At 39.9% G+C, this 15588-nt stretch overlaps 1 protein-coding gene across 2 annotated transcripts in view; it reads left to right on the top strand.

The window, feature by feature from the left end:
• Window positions 1-7143, top strand: part of TAF2 (TATA-box binding protein associated factor 2) — a 59644-nt gene extending 52501 nt beyond the window's left edge. For both annotated transcript variants that reach the window (XM_010709268.2, XM_010709267.2), the window contains one exon: window positions 5527-7143. In XM_010709268.2, the coding sequence (XP_010707570.1) occupies window positions 5527-5792 (266 nt within the window). In that variant the 3' untranslated portion in view covers window positions 5793-7143. The remainder of the gene's footprint in view (window positions 1-5526) is intronic.
• The last annotated feature ends 8445 nt before the right edge of the window (window positions 7144-15588 follow it).

The raw sequence follows: 15588 nt of genomic DNA, 5'->3' as shown, positions 1-15588 counted from the left end.
GGCTTTATCCTAAAGTGCATGAAAGCAGCTTTAATACAAATATAAACCTTGCAGAGAAAGAAGATGGATTAAGGCTACATTTTCAAGTGAGCTGAGTTGACATATTGATTTAAGTATGTGTTTTCTTTTGTAAATTTTTAAAATATCACTAGAGTCAACCTATTGTTTTAATGTAAGTACAAAGCAACGTGGTTTTTCAAGTCAAAAGAGGAAACTAGTTAAACAGTCATCAGTTACAAAGATATTTTATGTAGGCTTGTTTTTTAGTACTTCAGCAGAGACATCCTTTTTTGTTATAAATCTAGTGAAAAATTGCATGAAGTCAAGTGAATCTGTAAATTGAAAGTAGTTAAAATTTTTATATCAGAAACAATTTAACTGATTTGTTTAGCACAACCTCAGAAAATATTTCTGTAACTAGACCTCTCCTCACCTGAACTCTCAGCTTTACAGTACAGTCCTTAAAAGAGCACTTTACCAGACGCAGTGGATAACTTTTTTTTCCAGAGATGCATGGTTTGAACATCATGCTTCCTCAGACATAGTGCTTCAACACAGAAACTTAGGGTTGCTTATGTTCAGTGATTTCTCAGTATGCACTTCATTGATGATTCAGGAGATACATAAACTAGGCATGAAATTGAAAAATGGTGTTGGGTGTTTCCAGGACAATCCTAGAATGAAAAGTAGAAATAAGGAGAAATGATATTTGTCAAAATAGTTTTCAAAGTCTTTTCAGCATTTTTAGTCTTAGCCCTTTAGAAAAAACATTGGTCAGAGCTGCAATCCAGCTGCTAGGCAGAGAGTGCATGATTTTTCTCATTAGAAAGCTTTCTTTGGGTTTTGGGAGAGACATATTAAGTGTTAGCATACTTGTGCTGATGTCACCTTCTTCCCAAAGGTGGTCGGTGTCAGGTTCTGGAACACCAGGCTGTCCTCAGCCAGAACACTGGACCCATGGGCCTTACTCTTTGCTGTGATTTGTGAAGTTAATTTCTTCTTCGGTGACATTTGAATAAATCAGGGTGCCAATTGGATCATTTTTAACAAGTGTCCATTTGGAAAAGTCGTACTTAAGCCAGCAGTTTTAAATAGATTGTAAATGCAAAGAAACACAGACTGTAAGTCTGTGGTGTCCCACCCTCTTCACACACAATCAGAAATATAGGAGAGGCCACTTGGAAGATCTCATGTAAGTTTGTTGCCATGTTCAAGTCTCAAGTTATATTTTACCAAATCCTAAAGGTTCAATGTAAAACAGTATAGCTAAAAAACTACCCAGTGGCATTGTTAATGTACTGATGATTCTTGAAAAAACAAACAAACAAAAAGAAACAATGAGGAAAACAACTTTGCCCTACATAGTTGATGGACAGGATATTGTAATTATCTGACAGCAAATTTTTATTTATGACAGAAAATATTGCTTAAAGCTTGTCAAGATCTAGAACCTTGAGATCTGCTTTTATATTTTATTCTCCCTCACAGTATCTCCAGCATGTGTATCGTTCCATGTGACAAGGTGTGCACAAAGGTTCTGATCTCCTCCCTCGTGGGAGGGTAATCCTGTCTATTTTTAAACAACTACCAAGCTTCCTGGAACACCAAAATGCCAAAAATTACATTGGAATATCTACATTCAAAACAGGAGGAGATCCAAGTGGACAGGCACATGTATGTGCATTCTTTTCCAAGGAATGCTATTAACCACTTCAAAAATGAGCTCCTGGGCTTGTCCTCTCCTATTATTTGACAAAGGCGGGTTCCCATCCCACTGTCTGTGCCAGGAGAAAGTGGGTTCCCTGCAAGAGGACGGAATTCTTCATGTCTCCTTGCAGCAATCTCAGTCCTGGTGACATGAGAGTGGTTTTAATGCCCTTAGAAGCAACTCTGTTTAGCCTTGCTTTCCTACTTGGAAAGGAAGTACTGTGCAAGTGCAATGCCAATCTCATTACAAGATGAATTTGACAGGCACAAAAGTGTCAAATCTTTTGTAAAGTGTTTTCTTGGCAATAGAGTTCAGCAGTCTGTATGCATCCATTCTGAGCCATCTCCCAGGATCAGCATACTGGTATCCATGTATATCAAGGCTGCCCAGGGAGGTGATGGAGTCACTGTCCCTGGAGGTGTTTAAGGGGAGATGTAGAACTTAGAGACCTGGTTTAGAGGGCAGTATTGGTGGTAGATGGATGTTTGAACAAGGTGATCTTAGAGGTCTTCTGCAAAATCTAGTGGATACTATGGTTCCTGATTTCAAAGCATGCTTTAAAAATAAGAAGACATTTTCCAGGTAGTTTACATTTTTACATTTAAAAAATAAAGGAAGCACAGTAGATTTTGGCTCTCATTGACGTCGTGGAAGAAAATGTCCTAGAAATCTTCCTATTTGCTCAGTAGAAGTAGATTTCTGCAATGAATTTTTTTCATATTGTCAGTTGTACCATATCACCATTACTGATTGTTTCCTTAAGTGTCAGTAGTCCTGGAGCTGCAGTTGGATCAGAATTCTCTCCTTTCTGAAGATCTTCTTGCCTTTCAGTTTCCAGGTGTTCATCTCCCCCTCTTCACTCAGTGACTTACAGTCACTACTGTTGTAAATACTCTCCAAGTTGCTGCAGTTATTGATATTTTATGTAACGGCTTGAAATACAATTTTTTTATAACCTTGCTGAAATAAGCTACAGTACAATAATGTGGACTGTTTCTTAGCAGGGCTGGTAGTGCAGTAAACAGCAAGAAACCTGTATTGGTGTCAGTGCAACAGTGTTAAGAGAGTTTTTTGCATCGTTGGTAGTCACTGGCACTCAGCAGTAGAGCTACTGCTACACCATCCTTGCAAACTTATACCCATATCCTTATATAGTTCTGTGTAATGTTTTTAAAGCTCAAAGGCTTAACTTCGGTTTGAGGTTGGTAGAAAAGTAGCATGTAGACTTACAAGTTTAGTTTCCATGTCAAAGTAACTTCAAATTCTGGAATTAATGGAGCTGTGAAGGTTTAAATGTTTGTGTCATGGATGTGGGTTTTTGTTTTTGTCTATAGTCTGCCTTGTATATTTTAAGATATGTGCCTGTAGCTTGCTGTGAGATCATATTCTGTACGTTAGATATTTTTTTAAGGATGAATGCTGACAGGTTCTGTTCTAGGTTTTTTGCTATGTTCTTTATTTCTGCGTTACTAAAAGTAGCATTTTTCACTGCCAGGATCCACCTTTAAGTACTGTAGCATATTTAAATGAAGTCAGATAGTGCACACTTTAGTTGTCTGAGGTCCTTCTCTAATGCTCAGTCAGATAAATGCTCCTTTTTCTACTGTTCTGCATACTGTCTTTTTTGCATCCTTGCAACAGCTAAAAGCAAAATTTTCCTATTTATCTAAGAGCTGTATGCTCTAGGCAAATGAGCTTTTATTATGGGGATAAGTTTAGGTACAGGTACTCCTGAAGAGAAATATAATTAGAATTAGTTAAATTGTGAAGGAGGCTTTTTATGTCTTTTTTGCTTTCTGTCTGGATAGTTGAGAACTAGTCCAGATAGAAAAGAGTTGTAATAACTGCATTACAGTGACTGCAAAGTCAGCAAGCAGAAGTTTGAATTTGTGTGCATATCTTCTGTCTGCCATAATACACTTCAAAAAACAGGGTCAGTATGAGCTCTGGCAATAAGTATTTGCACTTACAGTTGTTTACTTGCATCATTCTGATGAATACCGAATTAAATTTTTCTAAAAAACATTGGAGTATTAGAGATTTTAAGTGCATGGGAAACTATTGTTCTCTAGTCCGACCTCCGTAACATCAGCAGCATTCTATAATGCACCAATTCAGATACTGTACTTGAGCCCAAATGTATTTTTTTTGAAGACTTGAAGCAGCAGAGATTCTGATATCACTGATTATCTACGGTGCATAAAAGATTCTATGTTTCTATTTTGAATTTCAAATGCTGCTCACAGATGCAGATTTTGTTTCTTCCATCTTTATTAGAAAAAGCAAACAAAAACAGCTGAGCTGTACCCTCCAAAAACTCTCCTCCACATATACTTGATTGAATCTATTCTTAATCTTTGAGAAGGCTGGAAAGGCTGCATGGAAATCTTCCATGCTGCTTGTTGTAATGCAGTGAGCTGGCACTTCATTTCAGACTTCCTGGATTTTAATTACCACAGAATTACCACAGAAGAATCATTATTGCTCTTAAAGTAAAATAGAGAAGCAAAAGAGACATGGGGAAAAATGCATTTGCAAATATGCAGAAAAAGACTATTACAAGGTATGTTACATAATTCCTTGTTATTGAATGGAGATATTTTCACCAAAAACTGGAGGGTGAAAAAAAAAACACCCAAACAAATAAACAAAATAACAGTCATGGCAGCTGGAAAGAATATCCACTTCAGTAAAAGCTTTGAGAGTCTGATGGTGCCTTTATACACATCCAGTAGTTAAAGCACGTCCTTGCACTGTGAGTGCTTTGATTCAAATTCTGCCTAAAGGACTTCAAGGCCTCCCAGCTTATAACTGTTTCCACTAATTAATGGTACTATTCTTAGGTTATTTCCCTTTCTCTCCTCCTCCTGGAGCCTATTGCATTTGGTGTGAAATAATGAAATTTTAATGTGTTCTGATAAAGATGTTGTAATTGTCTTTATTGAATTTTTGTTTAAGAAAGAAACTTTGTATAATCTTTTGATAGACTGAATTGATTGTAAAATGCAGTTTTGAAACATAGAATCATAGAATCACAAGGTTGGAAAGGACCCATAAGATCACCTAGTCCAACCGTCCTCCCATTAGCATTGCTACCACAAGCACTAAACCATATCTCATAGCTCCTCATCCAGATGCCTTCTTGAACACTGCCAGGGACAGTGACTCCACCACCTCCCTGGGCAGCCATTCCAGTGCCTGACCACTCTCGGAGAGAAAAAGTTCTTCCTTACATCTAACCTAAACCTCCTCTGGCATAACTTGTGGCCATTTCCTCGGGTCCTGTTTGTTGCCTGGGAGAAGATGCCAAACTCCTCCTCATCACAACCTCCCTTCAGAACTTGTAGTTGAAGTGTCAGTTTAATTATGCTGTTCAATATCAGAAAGGTTTGTATATTGCAGGGAGTTCAGTTCTTGACTAAAAGGAGTTTACATCCCAAAGCTACCCTTTAATGTGTCAGTTTCTCATAGTTTCCATGGGCAACTATATTTTGATTAATCTTGGTATAGAGACCTTCTAAATGTGTTTTATGTGTGATTTCTGAATGCTTATCTAACTTGCAGTTACTTATCTCTTTACAATTGCTAATTATCTGGGATGCATTTGTACTTTTGAGGGAGGAAGGAGTACCTTCCATCAATAATACAGAAATATTAAGTGCATCTTCAGAAATGTCTCTGAACGAAGTTGTTAATGGCACTGGTATAGTAAGGGATTCTGTGTTTACACATTCAAATGATAACATAGATCTGACATAGTAATTCAGAATTTCTTCTGTTTGAAAATGTTAACCCCATTGTATCAATTTGGTTTTTAGGCAAAGAGCAGTCTTCGGGAGAGGTGACCATGCATGCTGTCTCAGCAGCTCCGCTCTCTGTGTTCAGTAAGGAGTCCAACTCCTCAAAACACAGTGACCACCATCACCATCACCACCACGAGCACAAGAAAAAGAAGAAGAAACACAAGCATAAACATAAGCATAAACATAAACATGATAGTAAAGAAAAGGAAAAGGATCCCTTTGCTTTCTCTAACAGTCCAGCCAGTGCACGATCAATCCGATCCCCATCACTTTCAGACTGATACTTCTCTGGACTTCAACTTGCAATATTCTCTGAATGCTTACAAGGATGTATATAACTGTAGCTTCTATCTTTTTCTTTTTTTTTTTTTTTAATGGAAATAGGAATATGTGCATTGCCTCAGCAATTCAGGAGCTCTGCCACCATCGTCTGAAGCCTTCCATTTGCATATGCAGTTGTTGAAATAATCTGATTCAAAAAATACGATTGAGTCATTTTGTATCTCACTCTTCTCCGCACCTCCCACTCTTTTTTCCATTTTAAACAAAGAAAACAACCCTTTTTTGTACGCACCCCATGTCCACTGGCAACTCCCTGCACATCATGCTGTCCATGTGTACTGCCAGAATCAATTATGTTTTAATCCTTTGAAGAATGTTATGAGGCAGAGTATATTTTAAACAGAAGCCAATTGCCAGACCTTTGGTGAAGTGCTGTTTCCGGAGTAGCATTGTATAACCGAGTGTAGACCTCCTGAGAAGACAGTTTTTCTGTAGTCTTCAGTTGAGCTGTTTCTTGCTTTAACTATTGCAGTCTAATGCCCAAATTTTAAGAACAGCATATAGAACAATTTCCTTGTTCACATGCTAAAACTCTTGAAAAAAAGTTGAGCTGCTTTTGAGCCGCTAATATTTATTATGAACATGAACATTTGACATTCTGCAATTATGTTTTTGTAATTTTAGCAAAATGCTTAATGCATGTTTTGTCCTGTAATTAGGCTTTTAATCATCCAATAAAGTTTTCAAATCATTTTGATAAAGGCAGAATTTTCTTCAAGCTTGACATTGGAATATGCTTTTGAAAGATGTCTTTGTTAAAATTGAAAATATTTTTTGAAAGCTTAAGGATTAAAAGATTAAAATATATTTCCTTCTTCTGAAAGGCATTTTCTTGGAAGCACTCTGCAGTTTGTGAATACAGGCACAATGCGCTATGAGGTTCACGGTCTGGGACTTGAAATGATGGGTACAGTCAGATCTTTTTAGCTGTGTTTTATGCAGTCTGTTATTTACACTCGGCAAATGTTTTATTTAAAAACGGAAGCTTTTAAAAGTTTTGCTGTTAGAGATAAACCATCTCTGCCACTTTTTATGTGTTCTCTTTATTTGTATGTAGAGGCAGGGGTTTTATTTCCATGTATTAGTTGACTTTTATTGCCAGGTTTCATAGCACGTTTGGTTTCTGTAAGATGGTTGTATGTGAGTTAAGTATTTTCTCCAGAATTTTTCCCATATTCCTGGGAGACATCAATTCTCCTTCTAAGGCAAAGAGAGAGTTTTCAACAGGGACCCACAAAAAAATTTTAAAGCCATATTCATGGAAGTTAATAAATGCTTTTATATTGTATACCTGCTGCTGAATCCTGTACTTCTTGTGATAACAAATTCTTTGTAGAACTGAAAGATGATAGATGCATTTTGTAAGACACATACACTGATTTGTTACTCAAATGCCATATCCCTTTAATACTGTGTGAATAGTGCTGCTAGCTGTTGTACTCAGAGCATGTGTTAAAATATATTTGAGCTGGATTTGGTCATGGTGGAGTGGGCAGCACTGGAGCCTTTCCATGCACAATGCACTGGCTGCCTGCTGCCGTGCAGGGCTCTTCCTGCTGGCATAAGCCCAAGTTGGTGCAATTTGTGTCCTCTGTAGCCTGCAAAGCTTGCAAGTTCTTGTAACTTGGGTGAACTAGAGATGCAACAAGAAATGCTCCAAGCATGGGTAGAATGAGGTACTGAGCATCTTCTGGGTTGACTAACTGGAGGCAGAGAGCTGTTCTGTTAGCATCATGAATTGTGAATCATAGGGAGAGGTTCAGGAGGCTATAGTAATAGCTCAATGGAAATATTTTTAGCTATTTTTTCCCTTGGCTAAGGAGTGAGGTAACAGTGCCAAAGGTGTTTGTGGGAGACCTGGGCTAGTGTGCAGTGAAAGGTGGCATTGTTTGGTAGAGCGAAGGCAGAGGCATTTATGTTTTAAAAATGAGATCATAGGTAATTTAGGCTGGTGTTTCTGCTTCTGGAGATGTGGATTTACACCCTTATACTGAAGGGAAATGTATTGTTCAGTGATACGGGCACAGAACTGGGAGCTGCCACGGTAACTCTAGCGTCATCTATTTGGCTGTATGACTCCAAGCAAATGATTTAATACACGGTAAAGAAACGCGGTGAAGACACAGTTCCTAGCAAATTAGAGGAGGGAGGTGGTGGAGTCACTGTCCTAGGAGACAAGAGTAGATGTGGCCCCAAGGAACGTGGTTTAGTGGGAATGATGGGGATGGGTTGATGGTTGGACTGGATGATCTCAGTGTTTTTTTCCAGCCTTACTGATTCTGTGATGTAGGTGAGTGGTATCTGAAGAAAATGCATTGCACATATATAGTAAAAATATGCAGAGGTCAAAGGTTGGAGAATTTTATTTTGGCATTGCAATTTTTAATGTGAACTTTTCATTCGCTGTGAAGAACTGTGTCATGAAAATGCCTGTATGCAGTTTTATCACAGACTGTTCTTGCCTTGTTTTTCTTAGCATAATTATAGAATAAGACATCCACAAAGTAAGTGCTGCTCTTCTTAGATATTTGAGCACGTCTACAAATCTATTTAGGGCACAGCTTCTTTCCCCGGCGTCCAAGTGAGCATTCATTTCAGCTTTTTTGGCCTTGCCCACCTGTCCTGGTGCCGTAGAGGAAAGAGCAGAGTGCAGATCCCTGAGCTCTCGGGTGAGCTGGCAGAGAGCTGTGCACTCCCATAAAGCGCTCAACTTGACTTCAGGGTCACTATCCACGACAGCAGCGTATCCTTGCACTGCTTGGCTTTTTAGAATACAAAAGCTATTTAGTTTTAGTTGATTTTGTATTCGTAGAAATCTGATGATTTGTGTAACTTTCTCATGTAAGGAAATTTAAGGCATGTCAATATTTTCAGTTCCCTAGGGCAGTTTATTCACGGAAAATTAAGAACCTGATTTTTAACAGAGCATCAGTATTGAATAAGGGCCCTGAAAAATATACAAGGTAAATATAAATGTTTAGAATGAAATTTAATCACTGTATATATTTATATTTCATACTAATATAAATAGTTATATGAATACATATTCATAAAATATGTATTTATATTTATTTCCTGTTTTTACAATGTAAAATGGCAATAATAATTTGAGTGTTTTTATGCACGTGTTTTCATACGCATGAAGCCATAGCAGCTGATACACAAAGCCTGTGTTATTCCACAACCATCTGTCATTTGGAGACAGCATGGGACTGGGCTCAAGGTCTTCCATTGTGGGGATGTCCCCACTCTTCACTGCACTGTGAATAGGTTCAGAGATGTTTGGGTGTTCTGAACCGGACTCACACCGAAAGTTTTGGAGCACTGATGGGAAACAGACTCACAGACTAGCATTTATTTTCTGTGCTGCCTTGAAAATAAAAGGGGAATGGTCTCAGGAGTAAGGGTCAAAAGCAGCTCTTCAAAAATGACTCCGAATGGTGATCTCAGGTCACTATCGTTTTTGTTTTTTGGGTTTTTTTTTGTTATCGTTTTTGTTCTTTTAATGTATTTTTTCCTCTCTTCTTGCAGAAGAGTTTTAATATGAAGTACCTCATTCTGAAAACGTGCTTCTCATTTCCTAAATGAATTCCTGTTTTTTATAAAGAATAAGTGTTCAATAATTGAAAACAAGCCCCTGAAGAAGGGAGAAGTTGAAAGCTGGAGAAATGAAAGCACATTTCAAGGACCTGTTCAATTCTTCCCTTTTTCAAAAACTTAACTTCAGGAAAAAACACTCTTTTGGAAGTCATCTGTCCCTCACCTTTCCAGGAAAAGGAGGGACGATGACTCAGGCTCGCTGCCGGTGTTGAAGCTGTGAGTAAGGCTCTGTTTGGGGATGGCTGTGCCAAGCCCCATTGCCTGCGGCTTCCAGTGCAGGACCTGAAGGGATGCAGTGCGAGCAGCAAGGGGCTCACAGCTCATCACAGCACGGCCCAAAGCAGTGGGGGCCCGGCTGACCGACCAGCACAGGGTTCTGCTCAGCATCCGATCACTTATTTTCCTGAATCTTTGATTTTTTAACTGTATAAAATTTGACACTATAAACACGTGCTGTTATAGCTCATCTCCCATCCTGTGGGATGGATCAAAGCCTGTGTGGGAAGAAGGTGTTTTTAGCAGTTTGGGAAATAGTTGAGGACAGTTTTCCAAGTTGGTATGGCAGTCACGAAAGTCCCTGGCAGTGTGTTGCCAGTTTTAGTCTCCTAATTAGGAATTTTCTGTGCTCTGAAAAAATTGAGGTAGTGAAAGGGGAAGAGAAAGTTTGGAGAATTGTTTGCTGCCACATGGAAGACGTGGAGAGACCAAAGGGCTCATCAGTTCTGTCACTCACCTTCCTAACACTGTTCCTATTGCTCTTACAGGTTTGGGCTCACGCAATGGAGCTGCTGCAGTCTTCACTTGTTTCTCTCCCTTATTTCTTTATTTTCAATTCTTCTTTCAATGTACTGATGTACTTATCATCTGAGAGCTGTCCCAGCTTCAGGAGAGGCAGATCACACAAAGATATCCAGCAAAGCAGGAACAGGATGATACTCTGCACCGTGGCTGGAATCTCCCGTCTCACCTTTCCATGCTCTTTTCCGCACTTTATGGCTGAAGGCAACCACAGCATGTTTACCTTCTTGGAGGATCAATCATAATGCTCCTCATTCTTTATGGACTCACAGAGTCCATCCAGACATCTTATTGTTTCCTTGCATTTGGAGAACTGTGCACAGAAAAAGTTTCTCTAATATTTTTAACAAAGAATGCAGTCATTTTAAAAGGTTGAGATTCGAATATGTGTTATAGAGTACTTGACTAATTTGATAATACCAAATACATTCAGTTGCATTAATTTTAAAAAATATGAATACAAATTTGTTTTCAGAGTCATTGAATCCTTAGAGTTGGAAGGGACCACTTAGGGCCATCTAGTCCAACTCTCCTGCAATGAACAGGGACACCACAGCTAGAGCAGGTTGCCCAGGGCCATATCCAGCCCTGCTTTGAAAGTTTCCAGGGACGGAGCATCACTGGACAACCTGTTCCTGTGCCTCACCACCCTGACTGTAAAAGACTTCTTTATATGCCTATGAGGATGTTATGGGAGACAGAGTCAATAGTCTCGTTGAATTCCAGGTGGACAACATCCACTGCTCTCCCCTCATCTACTCAGCCAGTCACTGACATAGAAGACTATCAGGTTAGTTAAGCATGATTTCCACTTGGTGAAACCATGCTGACTGTCCCTAATCACCTTCTTGTCCTCCACATGCTTAGAGATGGCCTCCAGGATGGTTCCACCACCTTTCCTGGGATAGAAGTGAGGCTCACAGGCCTATGGCTTCCTTGGTCCTCCCTTTTACCCTTTCTGAAGACTGGAGTGACATTGGCAGATTCCTGTCTGCTGGAGAAAAACAGGGACGCTGTGCATCTTAAGGCATTTCTTTAAATTCTGTTCAAAGTAGGATTTCACCAGTGTAAGGCATCCATAATGTGATTACTGTTAAAAGAAGTTCTAGATGGAAAATTTTACGTGTCTGGTACCTAATATTCTTGAGGGTTTTACACTCATTGGAGGGAATTCCAGTATCATTCAGGCTAGGGATGTTTATCCATCTGCAGAATTCCTCTCTGGGCACCATTCCCCTCTTCCCTCAAATTATCACTCAAGTCTTCCACTTGCATGAAAATAACTCCCTTAACCTTTCAGGGAGGCAGGAGAAAGTACACAAGAAACACATGAGCTCACCCAAGCTGTAGTCATAACTGGCAGGGCTATTCTTCCTGCTCCTCCTTCTGCATTATGTCTCCTGATTGACACATTCATTGGGCACATCTACTGTTTAGGCAAACTGCTCAGGATATTTAGTGTATCTGCTCATGTCGTGAAAGCACCCTGATAGGCTGGGGAAGGGGCAAGGACTGGGATATGAATTCTGATTCTTTTACAAGCTGAATTCACTTCATGGAAAAGGGCCACAACTCATCCAGTCTGTTCTCACATTCCTTCTCTTCTCCCCAAACCCCCGTGTCTCCTCACTTTTCCCCAATTTTCTTCTTTTCTTCTGCAGTTTTGTTTTTGTTTGTTTTTCTATAGCTTCAAAGAGGATGTGCTGAGGGTGTCAAGGCTTTAAATTCCATTGAGATGAAGAGCAGAACTGGGAGCTCCAAGAATTTTTCTGCAGAAGGTATGAAACAGCCTTTCATGCCCCTCAGATAACTACAAGGATGGTTAAAACTGTACATGTACATGAGAGCAGTCTGCTAATTAGATGCTGCCTGCTCTCATGGTTTGTTGTTTTACTTTTCCAGATGTTTTGACTTTCTCTTGCGAGTTTTTTTATTGCCTGGATCAATGGTGTTCTGCCCTTGGCTGTCTGGATCACCTCTGAAATGTTGGAACTGAGCTGAGAGGCGGACTTGAGCAGTGATAACCCATTTGTATGACCAAGGCTCAAGCAGCTCCTCTGCTCAGAGCACGCTTCCAGCACTGCATTTACAGGCAGGCCTGTCTGGGCAGCATTTTGGACTGAGAGGAAAACAGGCAGGTTTGTTGAAGGTCAGATATACATATATTTCTTTTTTAAAGATAAGCCTTCTGTTAAGCATATGAAGCATGTGAAGCTGAACCTGGTCATGCATTATATCCTTTTCATATAGAGCTTAGATTTTTTTAACAATATTTTTAAAATGATTGTACGATTTCTATATGTACATATATACATAATATTTACTACATATATTATTATATTTACATATTAAATATAAATATATAAAGTATTTCTAGTTTTTTACATATTGCATATACATAAATTGACATTATACGACACTGATCACGTTCTAAGCCAATAATGCCCATTTTAAGGCTTGATTCTGAAATACAGCAAAACCTCGGTAAGGCTTACGGAAACGAGAGGCCTCATTGTGAGCTAATGACCTCTGAGAATGATGAACGTCAGCACACTAAAGTGAGATACACCTCAGAGCTTTTTACAAGGGATGCTTGTATATGATACACATCAGTGTACTGTGAAGTGGCTTGTTATGATAAGACCATAATAAAAAACTTTTCTGTTGAAATGTTTCTCTCTCCCTACTTCTTGGGAAATATTTGTTCAAATAAATACATGGGTTAGTAAGGAAACAGATAGTTATTTGTCTCTCAAGTGTGAGTAATGTAATATGAACAAGCATTAATGACCTAACTCCTTAATTCAACAGGAGATCCTTATTTTTCTTACACGCTAGCTTATTTCTTAATACTTTGGAATCCATTGCTCAGTTTGCGTTGTGTGTTCCCAAGGGAGCTGAACATAAGCTACAAGCTTTGGATAATTTTCAATTCTGTTCAATTTTATCATCTCTTGGACTCTCTCTTGGACTTCTTCTCAGTGGCTGGCAGCTATGTGTATCTGAGTCCTGAATCATCCACTGACATCTGCCTGAAATAATGACAAGACTTGCAATTTTCAGTGGATGTTAGAGGTAGAATTGCCCAAACCATTCACGTGGTTTAGAAGTCTTCACCCAATTTCCAGAAAAGTCTTAAGCATGGTGAAATCTAAATTGCCAGGAGACTTAGATCAGTGGCTGAAGAAGTTTATGAAATCACTGCCTGCAGGGCAGGGGCAGCAGATGGGAATGGGTTCTTAGGCCTAGGTCGTTCTGGAGAGAAATCTGGTGGTTAGGTTGACCTCTGCCAAAGGTGACTGAAATGTGAAATTGAAAGTCAAGCTAGCTTGGGGAGCGAGGGAATAAAGTCATTGGGCGAGGAGCTGGAACAAGGAACAGCTGACAGAGAATGGAAGTTAAAGAATGGTCTGAGAGAGAACAGAGGCAAGGTGGAGAAGCTGAGCAGTGAGAGACAACTGGTGAAAATGACTGGACAACATCCCTTTGAGTCACAATCCCTTACAGAAACTGGGCTATAACTGGAGATTCAGGAATCTCCAATGCTCCTTGTCAGCACAGCCATTTGCTAAAATGTTTGATGGTTCTCTTTAAGTAACTGTTACCAAAAAAGATGGCAATCTGGAACAGCTGCGAGCTGCCGGTCTTACCTTGTGCAGTCCTGCTAAATTTCAAACTGCTGCTGTTGAACCAGCAATTTGTGTCACATCATTGAGATGGAGTAGAAATTGCTCTTCTAATTCAATCTCTGAAAGGAAGCACAACAAACAAAACCAACAAAAAAGCATACCAAAGTATTCTCTTTGGAGAACATGATTAAGGTTGCAATTCAAGTGGACAAGAGACCATCTGGGCCCCTGGCATCAAATTTTGATGAGATGACCTGAAAGCTGTCCCTTGTGGGGCAGGAGCAGTGCAGTCATGCTCAGCTGAGTCTTGTTCTGGAAAGCTGTATCTTTTTACTGTGTCGTAGACAGAATTGTGCTGCCAGGTCACTTCAGCTCTAATTTTCAGAAAAGGTCATTTCTAACTTCTTCACTCAGCACTCAGCTTGAGATACACAGTCCTGATTTGGTGAACCCCGCAGCTCTGATAACTCTGACTGGAGACAACAGGGGTCTGTGCTTACCCCAGCACAGCTTGTCTCTGCTCATGCCTGTTATGGGATGTCACAGAACTGTTACATACTGCTATGCATTCTAAAAACTGGGAATAGTAATGTCTTATACCAGGTTCTTACAATTAGTTTGTTAATTTCTCTGTGTCTCATCTGAAAATGGTGATAATGCTGCCTTTTTCTCAAGGTGTAATATCTTGGAAATCACTTGGGTACTTCTGCAAAGATACCTCTTGAAGCACAGAATGGTTTTGAATGGTATTCCATAAATAAAGTCAGGTATTCATAAGCAGGGACCATGCTGGGCATTCCTGTGCTGCTGTTGGTGTCACATTTAACTGGTCCTTCTGCCCACTGTGCAGCTGTGCAGCATAGGAGCAGCAGAGCTGTGATACCTTGCCTCTATCTCCTCAGCAGCATTGAGCATTGCAAAATGGATTAACTGAAGAGTGTCAGAACTGGAACGCACCCCCTCACTTGGTCTGCAGTGTGGTGTTGGTGAGGGGAATCAGATGGACCAAGGGGACTGTAGCACCACCTACTTCACTGTGGAGACCGTAACTGGAAACAAGGTTCCATGGCTGCAAAAAGCACCTGAATACACAGAACACATCAGGTTTGGAACAGCAGAGTGCATCTGTGTCTTGCCAGAAGACAAACTCCAGTAGCAATGGGGATACACCCTGGTCTGAGTGATGGAGAGTGCATTAAGGGAGTATATTTTGCATCTAGGTGACCAGATCAATACTTCTAAGACCAAGCTAAGCTGGCTGTTGCAGAGGTATGAGCATACTAACATTTGCAGGGGACTTACTGGCTTAAGCGAGTGTCTTCTGGCAGCACTCTGTCTCAATCAAGTTCTCGGCACCAGAGAAACACCTGATCAGCCAAGAGCAGCTCTGTAGAAGGCAAGATGCTGTCCCTCAGCTGAGCTACAAGCCCCTCAGTGCTGCATGCTGAACTCTGTGCATCATCTCCAGATCTGATTACCATTTGTGTTTGACAAGCAACCTTGGAGCTGGGATTCACGTCAGGGGCTACTTGCCATCCCTTGTTATATCTGTCTGCTTTAAGGTCATTGCAAAACATTAGATGGACTTCTGGTGAAAATAATTGGTTTTCTCTTTGGACAGCTTTCCAAATTTAGCACATCCTCTCCGAAGCTTAGCAAAACCCTTTCTTGGAAATGCATCAAACTCCAGTGTTCAGAGTTTAGTGTT

This window comes from Meleagris gallopavo, chromosome 3 (assembly GCF_000146605.3).
Source record: "Meleagris gallopavo isolate NT-WF06-2002-E0010 breed Aviagen turkey brand Nicholas breeding stock chromosome 3, Turkey_5.1, whole genome shotgun sequence".
Taxonomy (NCBI): Eukaryota; Metazoa; Chordata; class Aves; order Galliformes; family Phasianidae; genus Meleagris; species Meleagris gallopavo.
The sequence above is the reverse complement of the archived record's forward strand: the minus strand, read 5'-3'. Positions and strand labels throughout refer to the sequence as shown.